Below are 14,574 nucleotides of genomic sequence, written 5' to 3'. Positions count from 1 at the left end.
TTCCCCCCGATCCTCAACCTATCACCCCTTTTTCTCGGGAATCCTAGTATCGCGCGAAGAGGCGCAAGAGCCTCCCATCGGTCGGATGGATAAACTGGATCGTTTGGTGGCTTATAGCTGGGACGAGTCCAGGCAATTTCGTTCAAGCTATGGCGTATGGTGCGTTGTCCGAAGCCCAGTTCCTAGGTAGAAGGAAAGCCCCATGCTGAAGCGTCTCTTAGGCACGTTTTCGGTATCAAGTACATTGACCGTACTATCTATACGGATCATGCGCAGACCGCTCGCCTCCGAAATGTCTCCCCTCCCGGCGATTTGAGCGGTGCTTCGGTCCTACGTGGTCCAGGCGGGGATAGCAACGCTGGGACCCCGGGAAATGGGTCGGAGAAAGCGATTGAAGTGGTGGCGCGGATTGGTGAGAATACGGTCCAGGAAGAAATGTTGCAAGAGGAGTATCAGACCCTGGCATCCGTTGCCGCTTTCCACAGTCAATATTTCCTCCGGCCCGTGGAGATGCAGCGCTTACCCACCCTCGACGAGGACCGTAAGTCATCGCTTTTGGTCTGTATTTACGAAAGCCCCGGTCCCAACGATCTCCTGCGCTTCGTCGATTGCGGCGCGAACTGGTACCATACGCGTCCCGAAGGAGATACGAGTGATAACGAGAGCGATGATATGAGTTCACATCAATCCGACGAGAGTGAGCTCATGCCGTTGCAAACATTTCTGGATTTTGCCATCGGCGCGGCGGAGTGCATCAAAATGCTGCATAGCAAGCAGATTGTTCACGGGCAGATCCGGGGGGACGCATTTCACTTTAGTCGAGAGACTGGCCGCGTGAGACTGATCCATCTTGGGTCGGGTCTGCGGTCCCACGACACCGGGCAGCTCAGCGCCGGCTGGCCCGAGCTGGCGAACCAGGACGTTGCCACGACGAGCATCTACTTTATGAGCCCCGAACAGACCAGGCAGACGCCGATTCAACCCGACAATCGCGCCGATATCTACTCCCTCGGCGTCCTGCTGTGGAGCGCCCTAGTTCGCGAGACTCCGTTCGGGGGCAAATCTCCTATAGAGATCATTCGGGAGGTTCTTGGAAAGGAGCTGCCATCGGTATCGACCTTGCGACCCGGCGTGCCGGAAATCATTGCTCGAATTATCGCCAAGGCGACGGCAAAGAACGCTTCAGAGCGGTACAACTCTGTTAGTGGTTTGCGACATGACCTCGTGGAGGCGCGGAAGTTGCTAGCGGCGGGAGATACGGCAGAAGCGGAAACCTGGGAGATTGCTAGCAAGGATGTTTCTCCGTTCTTCACGCTCCCGCGCACGATGGTGGGCCGGACGACCGAGCGGGATGACATCGTCCAGATCCTGGATCGTACATTCAGAATGTACCAAAGAGGGAAAGAGGGTCACTTGTCGTCGGTGCCGGAGGACCAATTTGCGATGTTTGCCGTCCCTCCTACATCAGGCGATAACCTGGGGGAAAGGGAAGCCCGTGAATTGACCGATGGATTTCCCAACTTGCCGGGTGCCACCAGCGTTCCCTCCGCTAGAATGACACAGCCCTATATAGCGAATACGAGCCGCGTGCGTTCCCCCGGAGGTTCGCAATGCGGCTCGAGCGATGGCAGCGGCGAGGCCAGTCCCGTCGCCTTAGACGGGAAAGGGGCAGAGAAACGATTTTCGGCTTCGTCGATCGACACCAGCAGTGGCGACGGAAGCTCCCGATCTAGTACCGAGGCCGGAAAGACGGCTGTGCATCGCATGATGGCGCTGAAAGGACGGTGCGAGGTTATCAGCATTGAGGGAGGGGCTGGTTTGGGCAAGACTCGACTGATCTCGTCGGTGCAGATTGAAGCCCGGCGCAGAGGCTTTTTTGCCAGCTCCCGCTTTGATCTCGCAACGAAAGAACGTCAGCGTCCGGTTCTGCACCTGTTTTCCAGCCTGTTCGAGCAAGCCTTTTCAGAAAATGCGATTGAGCCTAGTTTCCTGCCGATGCTGCGGAACCATATCGGGTCAGCGTGGGACACTCTGCACAAGGTTTTAGGTCTTCCTAAATTCCTCCTCGGATCTGGCCCCGACGCGCCAGGGCAGGTGCCAAACACTGCTGCTCGTTCGTCCACGTCATTGCCCTTCCGGCATCCTCCTCCTGAAACTACTGGAACAGAGAGTTCCCAGGAATTCCTTCGAGCCGGATCCTCGACCAAGTCTTTGCCTCTTGTGCGAACGTTGCTAGATATCCTACGAGCCTTCACGCAATACAAGTTGGTGTGTCTTTGCCTGGACGATGTCCATTTGGCCGACGATGAGTCGTTGGAACTCATTGCCCAGATTGTCTCGGCTAGAATCAGAATGGTGGTGGTCTTGGCCTACCGACCCGAAAATGCTGCATCTGAAAAGGTGAAGCAGATTCTTCACCTCTCTTCCAATAAAGGTAATTCACCTCCCAATACTTTTTCATTTTGAACTTTGTATCACTCCGGGCCGTCTTATTATATTGCATCATGGGTACTAACGTAGATCTTCGGAAAGGAAGAGATTTAGGTATTAACGTCATCACCCTCTCTCCGCTCAGTGAAGACAGCGTGATGCAATATGTGGCAAGCACATTATGTTTGCCTGTCCCTGTTATCTTGCCGCTGGGGGCGCTCATTCAATCCAGGACTAGTGGAAATCCCTTTTACGTCCGTGAAATGTTGAACCATTGCTTTGAACATGAATTCATCAGCTTTGATTTTCAGGAAGGGCTGTGGTCGTTTGATCTGAGCCGTATCACCGAACATTTCAAGGTGGACATCTACAACGACGCCATCTTCGACGACTTCTTAAATAGACGCCTGAGTAGCTTATCGCCAGTCTCCAAGTCAATACTGGCCTGGGCATCCCTTTTGGGCATGAGCTTCTCGTTTCAGCTGGTCCAGAGACTTCTCAACAGCGATGAGATCGTTCCCGAGTCTGGCTTATCTGAGCGGGAGATGATTCAAGGTCTGCAGGCGACCATGCAAGCCTACATTATTGTGCCCACGCAGGATCATGACATCTTTTCCTTTACATATAACCACTACATGCACATGGCAGCATCATTCCACACGAAAGATCAAAACCATGTGAATTTTGTCAAAGCACAAGTGTTGTTTCGGTATTACTCCCACGACGACAAATATCGCAACATGCTGGCATCGGCCATTGTCGAATCAGCACCGATGATCAAAGCCTGCGTGGCAAAAACAAGGCCTTTCAGAAAGTTTTTGTTCGACTATGCGAAAGCTGCAAGTGAGACCGGTTTCCGCTCGACCGCTATCAATTCTTACACAAGTTGCATTCTCCTACTTCAGGAGGACATGTGGAACGAGGGCGCTGAAGATGTGAGCTACGACGAGACGCTGCAGATATTTACCTCCGCAGCAGAAAGCTACTTGTACCAGGGACAGCATGCCGAAGCTGGACGCTTACTGGACTCCATGCTCTCCAATGCTCGAAGTCCAGTGGACAAGGCTCCATCCTGGATCTTGCAGTCTCGCATGCTTGCACAACTGGGTAACTCCACCGGTGCTTTCCAGGCGTTGAAAGAATGTCTCATGACTCTGGACATCACAATTGATGATGATCCGAGCTTTTTCAAATGCGACATAGAGTTCCGTCGGCTATGCGAGGCCATTTCTGCTATTCTGCCCGAGGCCATCATTGACAAGGGCTCTGTTGAGCATCCCACCTTGGCTGCTGTCGGTGCAGTTCTTGTCGAGGCCACTAGCGCGGCTTTCTGGTCCGACACGCTGACATTCTATCAAATGACGCTGGTCATGGTTGAGACCTATCTCTCTCGTGGCTCCTTCCCACAGGCGGGCATTGGACTATTGCAATTGGCTGTGATAGCGATCACTCGGCATAATGCAATTTCTTTCGCAAGTCATTGTTCAGAGCTTGCCCTGGCTTTAATTAAACAATGTAACGACCCGCGTACCACGGGACGTGGCATCGTTTTATATTCAACCTTTGTCGATCACATTCAACATCATGTCCAGTCCTCAATCTCTCGGTTGGAAGGAGCTTTGGATTTCTCAATCCACGCCGGTGACCGAATTGCGACCATCTTGAACTACGGGCTACTGGCCACCATGAAGTTTTTTGTCTCCGACAACCTAGCCGAGGTCGAAAGCTTCTGTGTCTACAGTTGTCAGGACATTCCCAGCTGGCGGTCGGATACTCCCGGCGGTACAATCCTCATTACGATCTGCCAGCTCTGCCGTTCTTTGCAAGGCAAAACATACACGCATGACTCGATGGGGGTGATGAGCGACGAGGACCACAATTCAGCCGCTTACAAGTATTGGCTAGTGAGCACCATCAACAACAGCGACCGGCCACTGATGCTCTACGAGAGCATGGAAATTGCCCCATTATTTCTGTATGGTCACTACGAGCGAGCGGTTGCGCTGGGGAATTCTTGTCTCAAGAAAGTCAATGCCATTTGGTCCACACGAAACACGCGATTCCTGATGTTCTTCCATTCCCTCTCTTTAGCCGGATGCGTGTGGATCCAGAAGCAGCAGCAATACAACCCCGCGTATCGTGCAAGCTCCCCTCACCTGGCATCCGATATCAATGGGCGGTCTTTTGAGCCAGCTTTCGAGGAAGAGATGACCAACATGGCCAGAATGTTGAAGTATTTCAAGCGTAAGATTGAACAGTGGCAGGTCGTCACAGATGTGAACTATTTGGCTTGGACTAAGATCTTGGGCGCTCAAATCGCCGAGATGGAGCATGACCAAATGACTGCTTTGTGTCTCTACCAAGAGGCATTGGACCACGCTTCGATGCATGGGTTTGGTTTCGAGGAAGCTCTAGCCAACCATTTGTTAGCTGAACATCTGATGCGGGAGGGCTCTTTGCGACTGGGCACACTTGCTCTAAAAGAAGCAGTTAGTCTCTACCAGCGAATTGGGGCCATTGGGGTGGCTGATCACATTCTGCATGTCCACGATCTGAAGCAGAAGACAATGGGCGTGGCACGGGAGGCCGCTACTCAGACCGAACCAGACGAGGGTGTCGTACGACCTCGCCCTCAAGTATCCGATTCTGGCGACGATGGAAAATCGAACCCAGAAAAGTCCGTGGCAGAGCGTACGCTACACATTTTAGATCTCACCTCCATCCTTGAACGGTCACAGGTGATATCTAGCGTTCTCAAGGTTGACGAGCTCCTCCAGACAATGTGCAAAATTGTTATGGAGAGCTGTCACGGCATTGCTACTGTGGCGGCCATCATCACCAAAGAGGACCCATCTATCGGATGGGCCGTGGCAGTCAGTGGTGACGCAGCTGGACACATCAAGTTACATCAATCTCCGACACCGATTGGACACTCCATTCTTGTCGCAGAAAACATCGTGAATTACTGCGTGCGCTTTCGTGAAGCACCGTACTTGCCGGACATCTTGCAAGATCCGCGATTTAGCTACATTAGCGAAGCATGGGTGGCCCAGAACCCGGCTAGTAAATCGGTCGTGGCCTTTCCCATTTCTCACGGTGGCGATGAGAGCGAACCACTTGCGGTCCTGTATCTGGAAGGGCCACCGAACGCGTTCTCGCATCTCAATCGTGTTGTGCTACAGCTGCTCGTCGTCCAGCTCGGAATCAGCTATTTCAATGCGCTAACCCTCAAGGAAGTCGAACGGGTATCCACCATCAACCAATCCATGGTAAACGTGCAGAAGGAGGCCCTGGCGGAAGCGATGGCGGCCGAGCAAAAGGCGAACACTGCTAAGGCGGAGGCTCTGCATCATGCCCGGTTGGCCGAAGAGGCCGCCAAGGCTAAAAGCAGCTTTCTTGCCAATATATCTCATGAGCTACGAACGCCACTCAATGGGGTTATTGGCAACTCAGAGCTTCTTCTCGGCAGTCCACTCCCGGAGCATCAATTAGAAATGGCGGGCTCGATTCGCACGTCTGCGAACCTTCTTCTCACCGTGATCAATGACATCCTCGACTTCTCCAAGATCGAAGCGAACAAGGTGCAGTTGCATATTGTCTCCTTTGATGTTGACAAGATGATTCGGGAAGTTGTTCGTTCGATGTCAACCGACTTCAGGAATAAGGGACGATCCAACAATGTCTGCATTATCCAGGATTTCCAACTGCCCCAATCCCGCGTATATGGCGACCCCATGCGTCTGCAGCAGATTCTAGGCAACTTAATCGGCAACAGCCTGAAGTTCACTGAAACCGGGTCCATCACGATAGGATCCAAGGCGGACGATGAAACCGAAGACTCGGTTCATCTCTCCTTCTGGGTGACGGACACGGGCATTGGAATTCCCGAACGACTCGTACAGCACCTGTTCAAGCCGTTCACCCAAGCCGATGCCAGTACCGCGCGCCGCTTCGGAGGCAGTGGCTTGGGTCTCAGTATTTGCAAATCTCTCATAGAGATGATGGGGGGCACCATCGAACTGAAGAGCGCCGAAGACGTCGGCACGACCGTTTCTTTCTCAATCACCTTGCCGAAGGTCAATCACGGTGGCTCGGGGACTGTTACTCCAGCAGAATCCATCGACACTTCACTGGGTCTGCTCGATAAAGCAGACCTGAGTTTTACGGATCTGTCTCAAATCCCTCTCTCCGACGTCCGCGTCTGTATCGCGGAGGATAACCTCATCAACCAGAAAATCACGGTGCAGTACCTCATAAAGCTAGGGTTCACCCAAGTAGATGCCTATAACAACGGCCTAGAAGCCGTGGAGGGCATCCAGAAGGCGGCCAGTGGAGAGAAACCATACCACATGATCTTGATGGATGTTCAAATGCCTGTTATGGATGGATATGTTGCCACCCGCCGTCTTCGCCAGGATCCTGTGGATGCTGTGAGGTGTATTCTGATTATCGCTCTCACAGCCTCGGCGATCCAGGGTGATCGGGAGAAGTGCCTGGAATCCGGGATGAATGATTATCTGGCGAAACCGGTTCTTTTGGCGGCACTGAAGAAGAAGTTTGATAAATACCTACAGATCAAATGACCTGATCTGTTTTTTTGTACATACATGGATTAATTGGCGTCTTTCACCTGCATTTATCAGCCCATCAGGGTTCATTCTCCTGAATATAATACGTTGGGTAGAGGGATGATGTCAATAACCTCACCCGATATGCAAGCTACCACAATAATCTATGTCCTTATACGTACTGATAGAGTATGACAGTTCCTGAATGATGTATCGCCTATCTGGAGCTCTCTTCACAACTCCCTTAGGTGGTGACCGTCCAGTAGAACGTGGGCCACGCGCCCTCGATTGCAACGACACAGAAATTGTCATCTGTCTTAAGGGAGTGGAGGTATAACGGATTTTGAAAACTGTTGTAGTGGCAATCTGCTCCAGATCTCAGTGACTATCGCCCACGTCTTGTCAACGTCATAAAGGAACCACCCTCACACGCTCCTTGTGCAGATACGTTTCCAGTCACCGAGGTCACCCTGTACCAATGCGACACTCCGTCGTCCTACTTGAGACCCAGTTGGTGTTTCCTGGAAAATAGACCAGGATTCTGTCGTGATCAAGACCAATCTTGTGTAGCCATTGCCTTCAGTTCAAATTGAGCAGGCGGGTAGCGAAGTCTGAGGTAGAAACCCTCGAGTCTTGATGGCATGGACGGTGAAAATCGCGGATTACGTATCTTTTGGGTCATGCGACGAAGATTATGACGAACTGTAACATCGATAGCCAACAATGATTCCTTAGGTCCAGAACACTTTGGGCCGTCTTGAAATATAAATTAAGGCACATACCAGGATTTTCACACTTCATCTTTGTTCGTCTTTCCTCGTACCTATACCGATCCACAAACCGATCTATTCAAGCAAAATGTCCAACCCCGTTGAAAGGGACGCCGAAGACCGCTATGAGAGAGACAACGATAAATCCCCTGTCACAGGGTCCTTTGCAGATGACTCCTATGCGAATGAAACAAATCCGAATCTGAGAGATAAAGTTCCTGTCCAGCGAGACACGCAGGAGTACGATGATCCTATGCAACCTCCCTACTCCAACTCCGATCAACAGCTTGGTAAGTTTTCATCATCGGCCCCCTCTCCACTAGATCAAGACAGGTAATTAATATAATGTAGAACAAGATGAAAACGAAGCAATCGACCGAAGGAACGTGTTGAAGGGTGATCGGCTCCGTCATGCAAAGCCTAGAACTGCAAACAAGTACAGCGAGGGACCTGATGAAGATGACCTGCCAGCTGAGGCTCAGTAATGTGTTCGTATCTAGTTTTATAGTTGAATTTGGGAATTAACACATGACGCGTGAGGGCTGTGGTTACAATAAACTATCATTGTGTATTGAGATAGAGTTTAGGAGCGCGGGACCATAGTGGACTCGAGCTCTAGAAAAGCGCAATATTCAACGGATATAACTTTGAGACCCACCAGCACAATTTTATGCCATTATCAAGTTGCCTTCAACTTGATAGCATCGGACGTATGTCCATATATTCTTTTCGCTGACAAAATTATCATGGCCGCTATATCCTACCCATAGTTAACTTGTTGATAGAAGCACTTTAGGAAAGCAGATTTCGTGGCGCCACTCGTGAAAGGGACAAGAATGATGTAAAAAACTGAGTTCGTGGCGAACATAAAAACCCGCTCACTATCCAAGAGTTACTACTGACGATCGCTCCATAGTCCCAAGACCCATTCTGTGGCGATCGTGATGAGGGTGCCGGAGCTATTACATTACATATATTTGACCTGCATGGTGGCCCCAAAATATGAGGCGATGTCCCGGTGAAGCCAATCGGATCTTAATTACCGGGGAGATTGCTAGCATCCGCCACTTTGATAGCTCGTGTTCCTTATATCCTCAAATTAATGACGTAAATGTACGTTGCAAAGTAAGTGGCAGGATCAGCTCATAATTATGTGACCACAGCGTCATGCAAAGAAATGGCGAAAGATGTTGGGCTATAAGAAGCGTTTCAAGTTGCTCCTAGCATCAATCCGTTTCTATTTCAATGTCACGTCTGAATATCGCATCCGAATATCACATTTGACAATATTCGACTACATTCCAGTATCTGATACAATAAACATGTCCTCCAATCCGAACCCCGGAAACTTTGCCAACCGACCGCATGAGGAGGTATCGAGAATCGCCCAGCAGGGTGGTCATGCGAGCCACCAAGGTGGCTTTGCTCACATGGATCCGGACAAGCAGGTATGCTGATAATGCGTTGCGAAATTCGCTTTCCCGAGCTGATCAATCACCCAGAGAGAAATTGCGTCCAAGGGTGGCCATGCGTCCAGTGGTAGTTTCCAACCTGGCGACGAGCGTGCGCGAGAGGCAGGCCATAAGGGTGGTCATGCCTCCGGCGGAAAATTCAAGCCCGGCGATGAGCGCACTAGAGAGGCCGGGCACAAGGGTGGCCTGTCAGGACCGTCTGAATAAATGGGGTTTAAGCTTCCACTCACAGTTGACGATCAATAGTGTCATGGCTTTGCTTGTATAATACTTCATTTGATCTGAGATTACAAAGACGACGTCCTTGTGACTATTACAGAATGAATCAAAATCAATTCCACTGCTTCGTTCTCTTGATTTATTTTCTAAACTCAATTTGGAAACACGCTGGTCTTTGTTTTGTTTAGCCTCGAAATTACTTTTAAAAGAAGTCAGATGATGGTCGACTCTGTAGAACACCACAATTTGTGACCCACGCTACGAGTATATGGAAGTGAAGGCGAGGGCAACTAATCGGATCAGGACTGGCGCTTCTCTTCTGTTGCTTTTAGACTGCGCCATAGCATAGAATTGGGTCCACACCTTAGTTCCAAGCCGCCAAACCTTCATATTCCCCCTGGTTTTTGTCCGCGTTCTTATATTGGTCCTGAAAGTATGGCGAAGGCGAAATTATTTTGTATGAGTTTCACATAGAAAATTGTTCTTAATGGAAATAATCTAAATATGCCCTCGACATGCCTGCGGCCTAGCCGCCGTGCATCTTGACTACTACCTTGCCGCGCGCACGCTTGGTGGCGATGCGCTCGTAGGCGCACACGGCATCTTCTATATCGAAGACCGAGTCGACTGGGATTCGCAAACGGCCCTCCTCGACCAGACGCGCCAGGTAGACTGCGTCGTCACGCGTCGGCGGCGTGCTGAACATGATATAGCGGCGCGGCACGCCGCCCAGCCAGGTGGGCAGCCAGCTATTGAGCAGCATGTTGCGCACCGTCACACATATGCCCTCGAACCCGCCAATATTAACCACAGCTCCTTTGGCCTTAAGATAGGCTGGCGAGTTAACAAAGAGTGCCTGCGTGCCGACGCAGTCGAGCACAAAGTCAAACGGCTTGTCGCCATACTGCTGCGCTAGGTAGGCTGGCAGCGGGTCATGTTTACGGTAGTCGACGAACTATGTGTAAATTAGTCATATTTTTGCATAACGTCGGCAACCTCCACCTACCTCGTCCACGCCTAGGCCACGAACCATGGCCTCGTTGCCGCCGCTGGCCACGCCAACCACATATGCACCACGCAGCTTGCACAGCTGCACGAGCACCGAGCCGACCGACCCGCTGGCCCCATTTACGAGCACAGTGTGACCCTCGCGCACACCTGCTGTGCGGATCATCTTGAGCGCGGTGCTGCCGGCCCCATTAATGCCCGAGGCTGACGCCATGTCAACACCGGCATCAATATGTGCGACCTGGCAGCCGGGCAGCCGCACATATTCTGCCAGTACGCCGCGGCCCATGACCACGGCGCTAGGAATGTTCTGGAAGGCGACGACATGCGAGCCCAGGTCGCGCACCTCTGCCGGCGCGCCCTCGCCAGCCGCCACCACCTCGCCGGAAAGCTCGACCTCTGGGACCCACGGGCCGATTAAGGGCAGGTTAGGCAGAGTCTTCATCAACATCTCGGTACTAAACTGTAGTGACACGTGTGACACGCGGATCAGGACGTCGGGCGACATACCCATGGGCACGGCGGGCGTGGGATAGCCGGTGACCAGCTCGAGCGCACTGCGAGCAGGACCGCGCCGCGGGCGCACCCAGGCGCGCATAGTCGGCGGCACGGTCGGAGCCCGGGTCGTCGATGACATTTCTGCTATCGGTGCGCGGTGGAGAGATAAAAAGGAGGGCAGTGTCGCGGGCAACAACGGGGAGATCTGGGGGCGATGCTGCGCGATGTGAGGCTGCAATGAAGAGCCGGTAATAGTGTAGAATAGAAAATCGTGATCGACCGGTCCGAAAGCTGCTGTTATAAGAGGGAAACGGGCAAGTCAAGAAGAAAAAGTGACCCTCAAGCTTCTTTAAAGACAAATGAGAGCGTATTGCATACAGTATAGCAAATTCCTATAAAATGCATTCTTCGAGGTCTCTTGCTTATATTGTCAAACAACGGGTTTATTCTCGGACGAACCGGACGATGTGGTCGGACCAGCCGGACGATGTTGTCGGCAGCATGGAAAGGACGTCTGGAGAAGCCACCGACGAATTCGAACCCCGTTTAGGCGTAGTCATGGGACCCGATAATCGTAAGGTCCCACATTCTGAGCTTCCCGCGGCTAAAGCTCGAGCATAGACCTCAAAATAATGCGGTACTAGTTCCAAGGTCTGGAACCGCGCACCAAAACCGGACGTTCTGCGGTTCTAAAATATTTAGGTCAAGGTCTCAATATAAATGCAACCTTTTATTCCTATACGTAAAACGTGACGCCCAATTCTTTCAAGAGTCCTGCTCCTCGTAGCGCGCAATGGTATAAACAAGGGTGGTAATACTACCTCTCGAATGCGAGATGCCCTCCAAATCCTGTCGCCAAATGACGGCTGGGTGACACATTTATCTTCTAAAGGAGAACTATCTTCTCACTTAATACACAGCTATCTTGTTAGTATACTTGTGGTAGTTCTCTTCTCCTTAAACCCGAATCTGTTATGTCCGTGATGCGTTTTACCTCCGATGCGAGTGAAATGAAGGAACGGGTTGGTAACTTAGTCTGTTAGCCGCCAAGCACCACCCCACTAGTGACCTTGCCCCTCCAAGTAGCGAAACCCAGCCTTTCGCCTCTATCCAACAAGTCTATATTTCTTTATCGCAAAGCAGCGAGCGCTTATACTCTACGTTCCATAGGAGTTCACCTTGATCTGTTACTTGTCGTAAAATATATTAGAGGAGCCCAGGTCCGCCATCTGTTGCCTGCGAGTGTCTCATTCACACTCTGCATTAGACTGCTGCTCACTTCAAGGCGTGACGGAGAAGATGGCAGAGCCAATCGAATTGGTTTCCGGCATAGCAGCTTTAGCTACATTCGCTTCCCAGTCCAGCATGACACTTTACAAAACAGTCCAGAGTTTTCAATTTCATCCAAAACGTGTGCGTGACCTCACAGAGGAGCTTGAGTCTTTCAATAAAGTACTTCGCCGGCTAGAAGAGACAGTCGGTGTCGCTACTGATTTGGACCTTTCTGCCCTTGAACTTCCTCTGTGGCGATGTGGAAATGCCTGCACAGACTTCGATGAAGTCATTGCGAGATGTGCAGCACGGTCTAGTGCTAGCCGAATCAGCTTCCGAGACTGGTCTAAGCTGAGATACATGGACGAAGACATCGACGGTTTCAGACGACTTCTAGCTGCATATAAGCTAACTGTCACTGTTGCCGTCACTGGTGCAAACCTGTAAGTGTCTGCTTATCTGTACAAGAACAGGTCTAGTGCTTATTGTGCTTGTTTTTCCTATACCAGCCACAAGCCCTCCGTCAATTCCGAGAGCCTTGAAGGTTACAAAGACCTCATTCAGATTACTTCCAGCGACCTTGAGGATCATCTAGAGAGTATCAATGAAAAGCTTGAGAGCATTCTCGAAAAGAATGTGGAACGGTTCAGCACAGATGAAACAGAACATCGACTCATGGAGGAGGAGCGAATGAGCATCCACAAGTGCCTCCAAATTTGTGCTCAGTTGTCAGAACGTATCTATCAGATCCAGCATGTGCAGATGGGTGATGATGGTGCTCTCTCCAAATATAATGATTCTGAGGATGTACCAAAAAGAGTCACCAACAAGAGTTCGCATGAACGCGCTATCTCCGTGGAGAAACGTATGGGCTTTGACGAGATTGCTTGGGACAAAAGCGACTTGGCATTTGCCGCTTGGAAGGAAAAGCTCTTCAAGGAAGAGGCTCTTCAAGAGATTGGAGCTATGATCATCAAGCACAGAGGAGGACCTGCAGATGAACTTTTCTCTCCACAGAAAGGAGCTTTCAATGTTATACTCCGCATGAAATTCCTCGACGGTGGCTCGGCAATCATCCGATTTCCAGGTCCTGGTTATTCAGTATTCCCAGAGGAGAAGGTTAGAATGGAGGTCTCTATGATGGGATTTATCGAACAGCGCACATCAATCCGCGTTCCTCACGTTCTTTATTATGGAATGACTGAGGAAAGTCCGGCTGGATTGGGTCCATTTATTATCATGGAGTACATAGAGCACGACTCTGATCTTGTTGATGCTCTGAATAGCCCAGGTCTTTCAGATGACGACCGACCTATTCTAGACCCTGATATCACCGATGAAAGACTCAGATCGGTGTATAGTCAAATGGCAGATATCCTACTTCAGCTTGGGAGACATTCTTTTAACAAGATCGGCTGCATATCATGCAACGAAGGCGAAGATGATGATCAATGGCTTGTCAGGGACCGTCCTTTGACCATAAATATGAACGAGCTTGTCCAGCTGGGCGGTTTCCCTCCACACCTTCTACCTCAGGGTACATTCAAAACTGCTTCTGCTTATTTCCTGGCCCTTGCAGAACAGCACATGGCACATCTATTCTCACAACGAAACAATGCAATTGGTTCCGAAGAAGATTGCAAAAGGAAATATATCGCACGATGTTTGTTCCGAAAACTTGCGCGAGAGAATCGACTTTGCCGTTATGTCAATGGCCCATTTAAGCTCTTTTGCGACGACCTCAGGCCTGCGAATATCCTCGCAAGTTCTCAATACGCCTACAGTGTTGTTGGAGCTATCGATTGGGAGTTTTCGTATACTGCACCCGCAGAATTTACGTATAGTCCTCCGTCATGGCTCTTACCGGAGCGTCCGGAGTATTGGGAGCAAGGACTAGATGACTGGACGCGAGTTTATCGGCAACGCCTTCCAATATTCCTAGAGGAACTTCGACTGAAAGAGGACGCCGCCATTCAGCGTGGAATTATTTTCGAGGAGGATCGGCTTTCGCGACACATGGAAGAAAGCTGGAAGACTGGTGATTTCTGGGTTACATATGCAGCACGGAGAAGCTGGGCCTTTGACATGATATACTGGGCGAAGATCGACCGTCGATTTTTCGGGACAGGTGATCTAACGGATCGACTGGGGCTATTAAGTTCGGACGAAAGACGTGAGATGGACGGATTCGTGCAGAAGAAAATGGCCGAGAAGGGGTGCTTTTGATACACTGAAGCGTGACGTTGTATGTCTGGGCTACTTAGGTCACTATACGTATCATGTTTATCCTGCCAGATGGGGGCTTCCTATTCAAGATGCCGCTTTGAGGATGCTCTC

At 50.8% G+C, this 14,574-nt stretch overlaps 5 protein-coding genes across 5 annotated transcripts; 4 read left to right on the top strand and 1 right to left on the bottom strand.

Annotated features, from left to right (window-relative positions):
- Positions 1-85: 85 nt before the first annotated feature.
- On the top strand, positions 86-7,013 carry N7498_008102 (ATP-binding hybrid sensor histidine kinase/response regulator; the record flags this gene model as incomplete). Its single annotated transcript, XM_058455164.1, has 3 exons — positions 86-159; positions 222-2,434; positions 2,533-7,013. 3 exons carry the CDS (start codon positions 86-88, stop codon positions 7,011-7,013), a joined length of 6,768 nt encoding a protein of 2,255 aa, XP_058305152.1.
- An 843-nt stretch (positions 7,014-7,856) lies between these two features.
- On the top strand, positions 7,857-8,253 carry N7498_008101 (uncharacterized protein; the record flags this gene model as incomplete). The annotated part of the gene is made up of 2 exons (XM_058455163.1): positions 7,857-8,058; positions 8,120-8,253. 2 exons carry the CDS (start codon positions 7,857-7,859, stop codon positions 8,251-8,253), a joined length of 336 nt encoding a protein of 111 aa, XP_058305151.1.
- Positions 8,254-9,090: 837 nt separating this feature from the next.
- N7498_008100 (con-10 family general stress protein) lies at positions 9,091-9,447 on the top strand (the record flags this gene model as incomplete). Its single annotated transcript, XM_058455162.1, has 2 exons — positions 9,091-9,216; positions 9,271-9,447. 2 exons carry the CDS (start codon positions 9,091-9,093, stop codon positions 9,445-9,447), a joined length of 303 nt encoding a protein of 100 aa, XP_058305150.1.
- Positions 9,448-9,985: 538 nt separating this feature from the next.
- Positions 9,986-11,104, bottom strand: N7498_008099 (NAD(P)-dependent alcohol dehydrogenase; the record flags this gene model as incomplete). Its single annotated transcript, XM_058455161.1, has 2 exons — positions 9,986-10,414; positions 10,466-11,104. The coding sequence occupies 2 exons, from the start codon at positions 11,102-11,104 to the stop codon at positions 9,986-9,988; spliced, it is 1,068 nt and encodes a 355-aa protein (XP_058305149.1).
- Positions 11,105-12,264: 1,160 nt separating this feature from the next.
- Positions 12,265-14,463, top strand: N7498_008098 (uncharacterized protein; the record flags this gene model as incomplete). The annotated part of the gene is made up of 2 exons (XM_058455160.1): positions 12,265-12,680; positions 12,747-14,463. The coding sequence occupies 2 exons, from the start codon at positions 12,265-12,267 to the stop codon at positions 14,461-14,463; spliced, it is 2,133 nt and encodes a 710-aa protein (XP_058305148.1).
- Positions 14,464-14,574: the final 111 nt, after the last annotated feature.

The sequence above is a fragment of the Penicillium cinerascens genome (assembly GCF_028974065.1).
Source record: "Penicillium cinerascens strain IBT 15544 chromosome Unknown scaffold_4_segment0_segment0, whole genome shotgun sequence".
NCBI classification, from domain to species: domain Eukaryota; kingdom Fungi; phylum Ascomycota; class Eurotiomycetes; order Eurotiales; family Aspergillaceae; genus Penicillium; species Penicillium cinerascens.
The sequence above is the reverse complement of the archived record's forward strand: the minus strand, read 5'-3'. Positions and strand labels throughout refer to the sequence as shown.